Source organism: Galeopterus variegatus, unplaced genomic scaffold, assembly GCF_000696425.1.
Source record: "Galeopterus variegatus unplaced genomic scaffold, G_variegatus-3.0.2 Scaffold266, whole genome shotgun sequence".
Lineage (NCBI taxonomy): Eukaryota > Metazoa > Chordata > Mammalia > Dermoptera > Cynocephalidae > Galeopterus > Galeopterus variegatus.
The window spans coordinates 182,025-194,374 of record NW_007726377.1 but is presented as its reverse complement, the minus strand read 5'-3'; the positions used below and the strand labels follow the sequence as shown (position 1 = coordinate 194,374).

General features: G+C 50.7%; 1 protein-coding gene across 2 annotated transcripts in view; it reads right to left on the bottom strand.

Annotated features, from left to right (window-relative positions):
- The window catches only part of ACAN (aggrecan), a 35,349-nt gene that overhangs the window by 16,372 nt on the left and 6,627 nt on the right, over window positions 1-12,350 (bottom strand). For both annotated transcript variants that reach the window (XM_008566711.1, XM_008566712.1), the window contains exons 5-11: window positions 11,330-11,623; window positions 8,987-9,391; window positions 7,716-7,890; window positions 7,038-7,165; window positions 5,867-6,160; window positions 4,057-4,272; window positions 50-1,716 (exon numbers count right to left, since the gene is read on the bottom strand). In XM_008566711.1, the coding sequence (XP_008564933.1) occupies window positions 50-1,716; window positions 4,057-4,272; window positions 5,867-6,160; window positions 7,038-7,165; window positions 7,716-7,890; window positions 8,987-9,391; window positions 11,330-11,623 (3,179 nt within the window). The remainder of the gene's footprint in view (window positions 1-49; window positions 1,717-4,056; window positions 4,273-5,866; window positions 6,161-7,037; window positions 7,166-7,715; window positions 7,891-8,986; window positions 9,392-11,329; window positions 11,624-12,350) is intronic.

The following is a 12,350-nucleotide window of genomic DNA, read 5'->3' as shown; positions in this document are numbered from 1 at the left end:
CAGATGTTCCCCCACTGATGTCCAGAAACCCTGATGACTGTCCACTGACACCAAAGAGTCCAGATGTTTCCCCACTGATGTCAGGAGATCCAGATGTTTGGCCACTGAGTTCAGCTCCTGAAGGGAGTCCACTGGCTCCCCCACTAATGTCCAACTCACTGAAGGGCCACCCAGATATTTCTCCTGCACCACTGATGTCAATGGTTCCCCTCCCTTCCAGTTCACTTGCAGTGGTAGTTGTGACCACTTCCACCAATGTGGTTTCCACTAGAGAGACAGTTGGGAAACCAGACGGAAGTCCACTAAAGTCAGGCAGGCCAGAGAACGGGCCGCTTCCAAGGTCCACCCCAGAATACTCACCACTAAATCCAGAGGGAAGTCCACTTGCTTCTGGAGCTTTCCCACTTCCTACAGTTCCAGAAGGCAGTCTGCCAAAATCCAAGGTTCCAGAAGCAGACCCTGCCAGGTCTTCTTTTCCAGAAGGCAATCCACTGAGATCCTCAGCTCCAGAAGCTGAGGTCTCTAGACCTTCCTTTCCAGAAGGAAGCCCGCTGAGGTCCCCTACTCCAGAAGCAGAGGTCTCTAGAACTTCTCCAGAAGGAAGTCCACTGAGGTCTCCTACTCCAGAGGCAGAGGTCTCTGGAACTTCTCCTCCAGAAGGAAGTCCACTGAGGTCTCCTACTCCAGAGGCAGAGGTCTCTGGAACTTCTTCTCCAGAAGGAAGTCCACTGAGGTCCCCTATAGAGGCAGAGATCTCTAGAACTTCCCCTCCAGAAGGAAGTCCACTGAGGTCCCCTACTCCAGAGGCAGAGGTCTCTAGAACTTCCCCTCCAGAAGGAACTCCACTGAGGTCTCCTACTCCAGAGGCAGAGGTCTCTAGAACTTCCCCTCCAGAAGGAACTCCACTGAGGTCTCCTACTCCAGAGGCAGAGGTCTCTAGAACTTCCCCTCCAGAAGGAACTCCACTGAGGTCTCCTACTCCAGAGGCAGAGGTCTCTAGAACTTCCCCTCCAGAAGGAACTCCACTGAGGTCTCCTACTCCAGAGGCAGAGGTCTCTAGAACTTCCCCTCCAGAAGGAACTCCACTGAGGTCTCCTACTCCAGAGGCAGAGGTTTCTAGAACTTCCCCTCCAGAAGGAAGTCCACTGAGGTCTCCTACTCCAGAGGCAGAGGTCTCTAGACCTTCTCCAGAAGGAAGCCTGCTGAGGTCCCCTACTCCAGAGGCAGAAGTCTCTAGAACTTCTTCTCCAGAAGGAAGTCCACTGAGGTCCCCTACTCCAGAAGCAGAGACCTCCAGGCCCTCACCTCCAGAAGGCAGCTCACTAACCTTAGGAGTGCTGGACCACTCAATTCTATCTTCATCTCCAGAGGCCAATCCACTTTCCATGGGCAGGCCTGAGCCCACTGTGGAGGTGAGACCACTGGATTCCAGGTCTTCAGATGGCAGTCCACTTGCACTGCTCCCTGAGGGCTGCCAACTGGAGTCAGGGTGTCCTGAAGCTTCTCCACTGCCTGTGAAGTCACCACTGATGTCAGGGGCCCCAGATGCCTCCCAAGAGCCTGGTAGCTGAGTCCCACTGGGCACTGGGGGTGAAAGTGTGTACGGCCCCTCCGAGGGGAATGGCTCCTCCGAGGCAGAGGGAACTTCAGCTGTAGAAGGGCCTTCTGTGCTTTCCTCTGTTGCTGTGCCAGTGGGAGGCCAGGTAGGAGGGATCTCTGCAGGAAAGGAGGAAGAAAGATGAGGTGTGGATTTACTAACTCTGTCCTATTTTGAACTCATACATAGAAAGTGAACTCCGTTTCTCCCACAGCAAAACTTTTCTCTCAAGAGCTCAGAGATGTGTCCAGATGTTTTCTAACAGGGAACTGTGTAAGTGTGTTGGGAAGGAAGGAAGGATGGAAGGAGACAGGAAGGAAGGGGACCAGGAAGCTCCCCTCACTCCCCTCAGGGCCACAGGGTACACAGGTTGTGCTTTGTGAGACTCTAGGTAGCGCCACCTACACAACCCATTGGATGTGGGGGCTTGGCCACCTCCGAAGGCAACCAAGGTCACCCTTCAAGTGCATTATTATCTCATTTACCTAAATTCATAGTTTTCAAAGTGTGGTCCCTGGACCAGCAGCACCAACAGCACCAGCAGCACCTGGGAGCTTGATAAAGAAGCACATTCCCACACCCCACGCAGCCCACTGACTCAGAAGCTCTGGGCAGGCCCAGGACGCCGTGTCCTCCTGGTGATGCAGATGCCCGCTCGACTGTGAAAACTGCCCCTCTCAACCCATCCCTCTGAGGCAGGGAGGGTCAGGTGGTGCTGTTAGTAAAAGATACATTAATGTTTTCAATTCTGAGAGCTCTATTACAGAGGATGTGAAAAATAGTAAAAAAGAAAACCCTACCATTCAAATAATCATGGTTACATTCTTTTCTTTCGGGCTTGTTTCCTTTGGCATTTAAAAAACAACCTACGTGGCTTTTGTACCTTGCATATATGAGGGTACTGCAAAAAATTCATGGAAAAATCTCTATTATCTTTTAATTCCATTTTTCCATGAACTTTTTGAAGTACCCTTGTACTTTTGGGCTTATTTTTCAGATGAAGCATTTTATCACTGAGGGTGCTGGGTCCATTGAGTAGGTTCACAGTCCACTCTTGTTTAGAGGAGAATCTTGGGGGTGGGAGTGGGGGAGTGAAGTACAGCCATGGTGGCATGCATGATGATTTTAGATGGCACCCAGAAAGACTTTCTTTTTATTTTGATAATTATGCTTTCAGAAACACACCAGGATGACCATTTACAGTCAGGATATAACAATTCCCTTTTAAATAAATTTTAAATTTCTTTTTTAAAGCAAATCAATTTAAAGAAAAAGAAACAATAGTACAAAGGTTTCCACATATGGCTGAAATCAGTGAGGTGGTCAGAAACTGAAGTTTAGAAAACATTTCTATGGGGCTGTTGGAGCTACTTTCCCATTGATAACTCCCCTCTAGTGGTTGCCCGAGTTCTGTGTCAAGTCACAACCTCACACCAAAGAGGACTAAGTTTTTCTTGTTCTGGTGAAGGTGTGTCTGCTGGGTGAGCTCTCTGGGCTGGAATCCCACCTGCTGTACAGAAGCATTCCTACCTGGCATGGAGGAAGGACAGGCTTCAAATTTCCGGCACCCAGAGGAGCACCTGGCACTGGTGCTCGGGAACTATGCGTGGAATAAATGGCTGGATGAATCAGTGGGAAGCTCTGTTACACTGTTTTCTTCAGATGCACATACCCTCCAGGGGAGCTGACTCTACTAAACACACACATTACTCTACGTTGCTTTAATTCAGCCTTACCCAGACTGGGAGCCACTAGATGTTAACAGTGCTCCATGAAAACAAAAAGACTCTGTGGTCAGGTTCACTGGGACACACTGCCTACATTACCTCCTTTTGGAGACTTACCGTGCAAATTAGCATGTGCAAGGCTCCGAGAAGTTCTGCAGTGAGGAAACCTGTCAATTTCTGTAAGCCAGCACTTCCCAAACCTTAGTGGCAGCAAAACACTTTTTCCAACAAGGTTTGGTGACTGCTGCTTTCATCCTATCAGTATGTTTTGGCTAGGGAGGCCTGGCTTAGCAGAGGGACACAGAAGGAGGAGAAAGGCAAGGAGACGGGTCACAGCAGACTTCCAACAATAACCCCCTCCCTGGTTCTTTCCCCTCTATTGAAGATCCTTCTACATGAGAGGTTAACAAAGGTTAGGGTAGGGTGGTCAGTGCGGGAGGACAGAATAGCTGAGGGCCTTTTGATTGGCACGGTGCCGGACATTTGTAGTATGTGTGCAGGAGACATAAAGGAAAGGAAACAGTGAATATGTGTGTGAGTGTTTTATGAACTGTCCTTGTCACTCCGAAGCAGGTCCTAGAGGCCAGCTGAGGTGGACAAAGTTGCCCACAGCAGTACACCTAGCCAGTGTCAGGGCTGGAGAAACAGAGCACAGGTCCCAGGGAGAGAAACCACCCCCCTGGCACACCATAGGCAGACAGGGGTGTGTCCCAGAGCCTAAGCCACACCAACCTGGCAGTGGGGATGTGGCCCCTGGGGTGTAGACTTGCTCCCATTCTGTCTGGTTTTCTGGTTCAATGGTGAAGTCTGGGACTGCAGTTGTCTCCTCTCCCGAGGGGACAGCAGCCACACCAGGCACTACTTGGGTAGTAATCCAGTCCTCTACAGCAGATGGTGCTGTGGGTGTGCCACGCTCCTCTTCTCCTGGAGAGGTCACTGCTGAAACACCTAAAAGGGACGTGGGTGGTGAGGGTCCCTCCCTTCCCAGTGACCCACCCCAGGCTGGCCCTTCTTGAGAGGAGCTAGGGGACTCTGAGGTGGGCCAGGCCTGTGCAAGAGCCTTACTGGGCCACCCCCAACCACCTCCCAGTTCAGCAAGATGGCTCTTTGCCTTCTCAATTAATAAGAGCCATTTGTGCCAACTACAGTATCAGTATGCACACATCATTGGCAGTTTAGTTCTTGGTGGTCTGGGACATCTCTCCTGCAGAATCTATCAAACATGCCAGGCATTGCTCTAAAGGCTTTATGTATATAAAATTATTTTATCTCACAACAGCCTTATGAGATAAGTACTGTTATCCTATTTTATAGATGGAGAAACTGAGGCACGGGGCTATGTGACTTGCCCAGGGTCAGTGGCTTATAAGTAGCAGATCTATTTTTTGAATTCAGGTATCTGGTGCCATACTCCATCCTTTCAACTACTGTACAATTCTGCCTATCTTGGGGACAGAGATTATGCTCCAAGTGTGTCAGGACCAAAAACAGGAGCGTGTTACTTAAATGCCATGAAAGTCACCCTGGCATTTGCAGCGGTGAGGGTAGGATTCATCAACTGAGGGTAGCCCTCTCGTTGGGGGGAAACCAGCAGGGGGCTTAGGAAGAAAGCCAATAACTTTATTTGGAAATAATGATAGAGTCACATAAAGTTGCAAAGGCATTCAGTTTTGACAATAATATGGAAAATATGCCACAAGCTGTAACTACAATTTACATTCTGATCCGTGCACCCAGACACTCCACAGACTCTGAGAAGTCATCCAATTAGAGCCCAGCAATGCCTTGGCCACGCCCTGGCCACGCCCACTGCATTGCTGATGACATCACTCACAGGCGTCTAACTGGTAGTGATGGTTGTCATGGTAGCGTCGCCATGGCATGGGTCGATTAAAACCGTGAATTACTGGTGCTTAGTGAAGAATAGCATAATTTGATTAAACTCATCACAAATACAAGCTGGAGGTAATTTGACATGCATGTGCGACTTAAAACAGTATATATATATGTGTGTTTATATACACATATATATACCAGGGTACTTCAAAAAGTTTATGGCAAAATTCACATTATCTTTCAATTCTATTTTCCACGGCCTTTCTGAAGTTCCCTCGTATATATAGTGGAAGTGCTTCATATGCGCTATCCCAGTGAACGTCCTCATGGCAACTCTCTTTGAAGTAGGAGCTATTATATCACCATTTTGTAGATGAAGCAGAGGAAAAGAGGGGTTAAGGCACTTGCCCAGGGTCACACAGCTATTAAGTACTAGAGCCATAATTCAAACTCAGGTCTGCCTGATTTTAGTGCCCAAGTTCTTACTTCTCTCTACCTGTCTCTGGGGAACTTTAGAAGGATGACCTTGCCCTGGGGTCAAAGCCTAAGGTCTTGCTCCCTCTGGAGCTGCCCTTACCCCAGAGGGACTGGCTTTTTGTTGCTTGCACTGATAGATGGGGATAGTGGCCAGGGGCCAGGAGGGGTGAGCCCAGGGGGGGTCACTGCCGGCAGAAGGGGGTGCTAGAGAAGAGACGAGGGCTCATACCTCGGAAGCAGAAGGCGTGGTGCCGGGACTGTGGATCTGGGAGGCCTGTCTGGTTGGGATAGAGGTAGACGGTTCTCACTCCTGGCTTGTCCCCACCACAGGCGGGCCGTGGAGTGACGATGGGGTAGCGGAGGCTGCCATCAGCCAGCCAGCCGGCATAGCACTTGTCCAGGCCACGGCTCCAGGCGGCGTACAACTGGCCAGTGGTGGCCAGTGTGGCGTTGTGGGATTCACAGAACTCCACTGCTTCCTGGAAGGTGAACTGCTCGAGGCGTGTGGCAAAGAACACCTCCCCTGGGGGCAGATGTGGGTGGTGGTGTGAGCCTCCATGCCCACAGCCAGAGCAGCCTCTGGTCATCCAGGGGCAGAGCTCCCGCCACTCCCAACCCTACCACCAGCGTTAGACACCCACCATGGCACACACAGGTTAAAAACCCAGGCCACCCTTCCTGACCATTCCCCCTTAGATCTCCTGGGCCACTGGGAAGTAGGATGACCAACTGCTCTGGTTTGTATGAACTCCGATATGCATATAAATTAGCCCCATTGTATAGATGAGGAAGGAGGATTAGAAAGGTAAAGTGACTTGCCCAGGGTCCTGAAACCATGACAGTGCTGAAATCTTTCCAGAACACCAGCATTTCTAAAATTGCGTTCAGTGGAGTAGTAATTTGATAATTTTCATTGAATTTAAAAGAAATGAAATAAAACAGAATAAAGGTCTGTGATAAATAAGCAATGCCCAGTTAAAGAGAATTAAAGAGGTTTTTTACTGCAGGACTTCTCAGAGCCTTTGATTTGGTTATAGGCATTGGGACTCTCCAAGAGGTAGATGGTGGATATTACATTTATTTATAATATAAATAACTTTATTATTACATTTATTTAATAATAAATTTAATAAATTACATTTATTTAATAATAAACTCCTTTTGTAAGGAACCAATGCTCCCCTGCAATGCTGGGGAAACCACACGAACCGCCTGGAAGGGAGAGAAGGGGCTTGATCTGAGAGCGGGGCTGGGTGGGCCTTCTTCCATAAACAGGATCTTTTCCCACCTGGGAAGCTGGGTGGAAGCAGGGGTGGGTGGGTGGTAATCCCCCTCCTCTTTGTGTCTCCCTGTCAGCCCCCTGCCCATCAGGGCCCGAAATGTGAGAATGTGGCCTGTACCCTCCAGCTTATCCACATAGCAGTAGACATCGTAAGTTTCTGATGACGGGCGCACGCCGTAGGTCCTGACCCCCGGGCTGCTGTCCTTGTCACCCACACACGGGGTCCGTGGGCTCACAATGGGGTATCTGCAAAGGAGGATGGGAAGGAAGGATGAGAGCCTGTTGTGGAGGTTGGGGAATGCAGGGCCCTAGGGTGAGGCTGCGAGGCCAGCTGGGGACTTGGGCAGGGTGTGTCTCCAGTTGTCTGATGGGATTCAAACCAGGAAGGAGCCCTTCCTGCAGCACGTTCCCTGAGCAGCTGGGGAAGGGTCTGGTGACCCCTGGGGGATGCCTGGTTTTGGAAGAGAGCCCGCTGCATGGAAGGGGACTGGGCCAAGCTGCAGGGGACTGCGAGACTTGAGGAGGGAGTCCCTGGAGCAGGGGCTCCCTTTGTATGTCTTTTGGGGGGAAAGGACCAAGAACTTAATATCACCTGGTGCCCTTCACCATCCTTTCAGAATATGTCTTAGTTCTAGGGGAGAAATTAAAGAAGCAGCTGTGGGGTCACTCATTCATTCATTAATCCACAAGGTCTTGGGTTCCCACTCTCTGCTGGGTGCCATGCCAGACTGTGGCCCCTTAAGCCTGACTCTGAAGGTTGGGTTTGGACTGGAGAGGGGCCCAGCTTGTCCTTCACCTGACAGTCTGGTCTTGCAGCCAGCCGGCGTCACACTGCTCGTAGCCTGCTTCGTAGGCGGCCTGGAGCTGCTCGGGCGAGGCCATGACCGCCCCGGTGTTCAGGCAGGCCTGCTGCGCCTCCTCGAAGGTCAGCGAGTAGCGGGTGGATCCTGGGCGGTAGTGGAACACGACCCCTGGGTGGGGAGGAGAGAGAGAGAAGGACAGAGAGGTCAGGCTCAGGGTGTGGACTGGGCACTGCCATGCTGGTGCCCACGGTGCCTGGTTCTCAAGGCTTCACGGGCACGGAGGGAGCCCAACTCCTCCCTTCTGACATATTGGATTTGTCTGGGCAATTCTGACTGAAATCCCACTTGGTGGCATCGTGGGTGCAACGGTGCATGGCAGTCCGTCTGCCCCTCCCCTGGGTGGGGACATCACCGTGACCCTGGTGGAGGTCACACCAGGATATTCTTGTTCACGGACTTGAGTTTGGGGAGCAGCTGAGCTCTGTGCTGTGTGGATCCCAGTCCTCCAGACATTTATTAAGCACCTGGAACACTATCATCCTACAGCAGAGGTTGGAAGCATCTTCTGGAAAGAGCCAGATAGTAAATATTTTAGGCTCCGTGGGCTCTGTGGTTTCTGTTACAACTACTGAGCCCTGCTACGACTGTCCTAAGTTAGCTGCAGGCCACACTTTAATCAACGGGAATGGCTTTGTTCCAATCAAACTTTATTTGTGGACACTGAAATTTGCATTTTATATAATTTTCATGTGTCACAAAATGTTAATTTTTTCCTTTCAACTATCTAAGAATGTAAAAACCATTCTTAGTTCATGGGCCATATAGGAACAACTGGATTTGGCCTGGTGGCTATAGTTTGCTGACCCTTGTCCTGGAAGGCCAGAGCTGTGAGAGGCCTCAGGGGTCCTCTAGAGCAGTGGTTTTCAAGTGGTTCTATTTTGTGGAGGTGCCTGATGGGGCAATGAGGGACCCTGGGCAGGAGGAGCCCCAGTTCTCCATGCCACCCCACTTAGATCCGTGTGGCACCTTTATCTGCTTGATAGATACATTGGTTTCCACATATGACTTCATTTGAAATAAATGCTTTGTGGCAAAAGAGTGTGGACATGACTGGTCTGGCCTTTTTGTTTTACAGATGAGGACAGCAGAGTCTGAGAGGAGAGAGGCTTGTCACAGGTCTCACAACCAGGACGGTCTTCTGACCCCCAGGAGATGTTCTTTCCACCTGCTCCCTGCCGTATACCCCTGAGGAGCAGGCACTTACCCCCTGGCAAGCGTGGCTGCCCAGGGACCTCGGCTGCACCTGGGGCAGCGGTCACGTGCACGACCAGGTCCTCGCTGGTGAAGGCCGTGGCAGAGCCCAGCCCGGGTGTGGATTCTTCGGGAAAGCTCCAGGGCCTGGTGGTCTCTCCAGTCCTGTTCTCAGCCTCAGGGGAGGCGGTGGCCCCTATGTCAGGGGCTGATGTGAAGGGCTCCTCGAGCTCCGGCACAGTGGGGGGGATGCTGAAGATGGGCTTCACGGTGAGGATCGCACTGCCGCGGGCTTCACCTTCGGTGATGTTGCGGGGCAGCGGCAGCTCCATGTCAGGCCAGGTCACCGTCTGCACAGTGATGTCCTCCTCACCACCCACCCCGAAGAAGTTTTCTGGGATGTCCACAAAGTCTTCACCTGGGGCAGGGGACAAAGACAAGCTTAAGCCACTCAGCTTGGGACTGGCTTGACGGGGAGGAGGGGCAGCTGGAGGTGAGCATGGGCTCCCCTCCTTCTCTGCTGGGGCAGGAAGGCACGCTGCCTGGTGCACTGCAGGGGTCCTCAGGTATCTGGGTAATCACTATAGGAGTCCCTACAGTTTCACGTTTGCAAAAGAATGCAGGACACTGACCACTTGGCATGCTGCTTATTAAATCAGTTCTCACCCGACATCCATCCTGCTTGTCACCAGTGCCACCTCAACCTCCTGAGAGGCCTCTTGCTGACTGTCTATATTGTAACTGTCCAACAGGACGATGTAAATCAGTTATAAAGGGAAACTGTAAAGTCTCACAGAAGATGCAGCTCATGAAATTGATGAAGGTGATGTTGGAGAACTGCCTGCCTCACGGTGATGGACAAATGAGGGTCTGGCAGAAGTAAGCCAGTTAATTCAGAGAAAATACATAAGGGTGATACTACTCCTAAGAGAGGGGTTAGAATATCGAAAGGTTAAGGGCCGGCCCGGTGGCGCACTGGAGAGTGCACCGCTTGGGAAGCGTGGCGGCGCTCCCGCCGAGGGTTCGGATCCCACATACAGACCGGTTCCTGCTCACTGGCTGAGCGAGGTGTGGGCGCAACACCGAGGGTTGCGATCCCGTTGCCGGTCAGTAAAAAAGACAAAAGGAAAAAAAAAAAAAAAGAATATCGAAAGGTTGAGAGAGGTTATGGGGAGAGATCCTAATTATTTTTGCAAAAATAACCCTTTTTTTTTTTTTTGACTGAGGATTGCAACCCTCGGCAGGGTGTGGTCCGCACTGCGCTCAGATAGTGAGCTCACTGGCCATCCCTATATAGGATCCGAACCCGCGGCCTCAGCGCCACACTCTCCCGAGTGAGCCACGGGGCCGACCCCCAAAATAACCCTTTTTGCTGTGGAAGTGAAATATGAAATCAGCTGTTATTGCCTTATCACCTATTCCATTGTAAAATTTATACAACTCCTCATCCATCTTATTCATTGTTTTTTCCTCCAGGAATTAGCACTTAATTGTAATCATAAAATAAATTGTGTTAAATATGAGATAAAAACTTATTTAAAAAAATTTAGTCTAATTTTTCAAAATAAAGTCCCTGTCAAACTTCCCCTTCTCTTTTCTACACTTTGACCCTCCTTTGAAGCTCATTCAGTTTAAAAGGCCAGATGAGAGCGCCCTCCAGTGGGAGCATGGTCTCATGTCAGGCTCCTGCCATCTTCCATATGATTCCACCATCACCCCATTAGACAGATGAGGAAAGCGAGGCTTCAGGCCTTGACTTTCCCAGGGTTGCAATGTAGTAAGTTGCAAGGCAGAGCTGCGATTCAGACCTGACAAAGCAGATTCTACAGCTCATGCTTCTAACCCTGTTCTGTGCTGATTGGATGAGACAGGGCTGGATACGCTGCAGCCTCTAACATTTGTACCTTTGCTCTTCCTAGGAATCTGTGAAAATGGGGGGCGGGGGACTGGGGAAAGTTGGTAGACTGGTACAAAGTTACAAAGTTACAATTAGATAGGAAGAGTAAGTTCTGGTGCCCCAGGGTGACAACAGCTGATAATACTGTATTGTGTATTTCAAGATAGACAGAAAAGAGGATCTTGAATGCTATAACCACAAAGAAATGATAAATGTTTAGGTAATAGATACGCTAACTATTCTGATGGGATCATTATAAAATATAGGCGTGTATTGAAACAACAAACTGTACCCCATAGACATATATAATGGAAAAAAATAAAATGAGAGGATGCTAAAAACATGAGGCTCAGGTACCCAGTGGCCTCTTGAAGGGGCAAAAACCAACCCTCCCTTTCCAAGATCTTCTCTTCCTCTGTGGCATGAACCCCCCTCCTGAGCCTCTGGTTGCAGCCCCACCTGTGTAGCAGATGGCATCATAGTGGGATGAGGGGTCGGGGTAGCCTGTCTGGTTGGCGTGCAGGTAGACGGTCCTCACGCCCAGCAGGTTGCCCCCACAGTTGGGTCGGGCCTTGGAGATGGGATAGCGCACGCTGCGGTCAGCCAGCCAGCCCGCGCTGCACATGTCCATGCCGCTCTGCCAGGCCAGGTAGAGCTGGCCGGTGGTGGCCAGCCGGGCGCCCAGCCGCCGGCATTCATTGGATGCTTCTTGGAAAGTGAACTTCTCTGGAGACGTCGCATAAAAGACCTCACCTGTGAAGGACACAGCCGGTAGCATGACGGTCTCTCTCCCATATCCCTTGCCATGTCCCCAGAGATCAATGCCTTTCCTTGAGGTCTTGAGAGTCCTCTAACTCGGTCTGGCCTCTAACTTCCCAAAGTCCTTTTCCCACAGTTTCATGGGCAGGACATCAATTTCCTAAAACAAGGGTGACATCCTCCTGCTCAAAAGCATCTTTGCCCCACCGTTTGTTGTGTAACTTCCCACCATGAGGGATCTTTCCTATGAGTTAAGCATTGCCCACTCAAAGCAAATCCTTGAAAAAGATTCAGATTCTGATGGGAAAAGCAGGCATCAGACTTTGACCCTTTAGAGCAGTGGTTCCCAAACTGGGGTCTCTAGGTCCTGAAAAGGCTGTAAGGGCATCATTTGTGGCCTGTGAAGTTTAAAAATATATTTCCGAAAACCTAACAAGGTTGTGCCAGGGGTAGGGGTGGGGGTGGTGGGCATCTGCTCATGGGGATCATTCAGGTTGCCCCTGCTCAGTGGCAGCTCTGCTTGGCTGTTCTATTCATCTTTGGTTAGCTAAATGTGGGTATGCAAGTTGTTGTTACCCAATAGGTGGGCTTGGCCCCTGGCGAGAACGAGGAGGGGGGCTATGGTCTGCTCCTGCCTCAGCTGAGCCAGCTCATCAGCTCTTTTCCCAGCCTGGAGGCGCTGTGAGTGCTGGGCTCGTAGCTGGGGGCTGGGGGAGTGGGG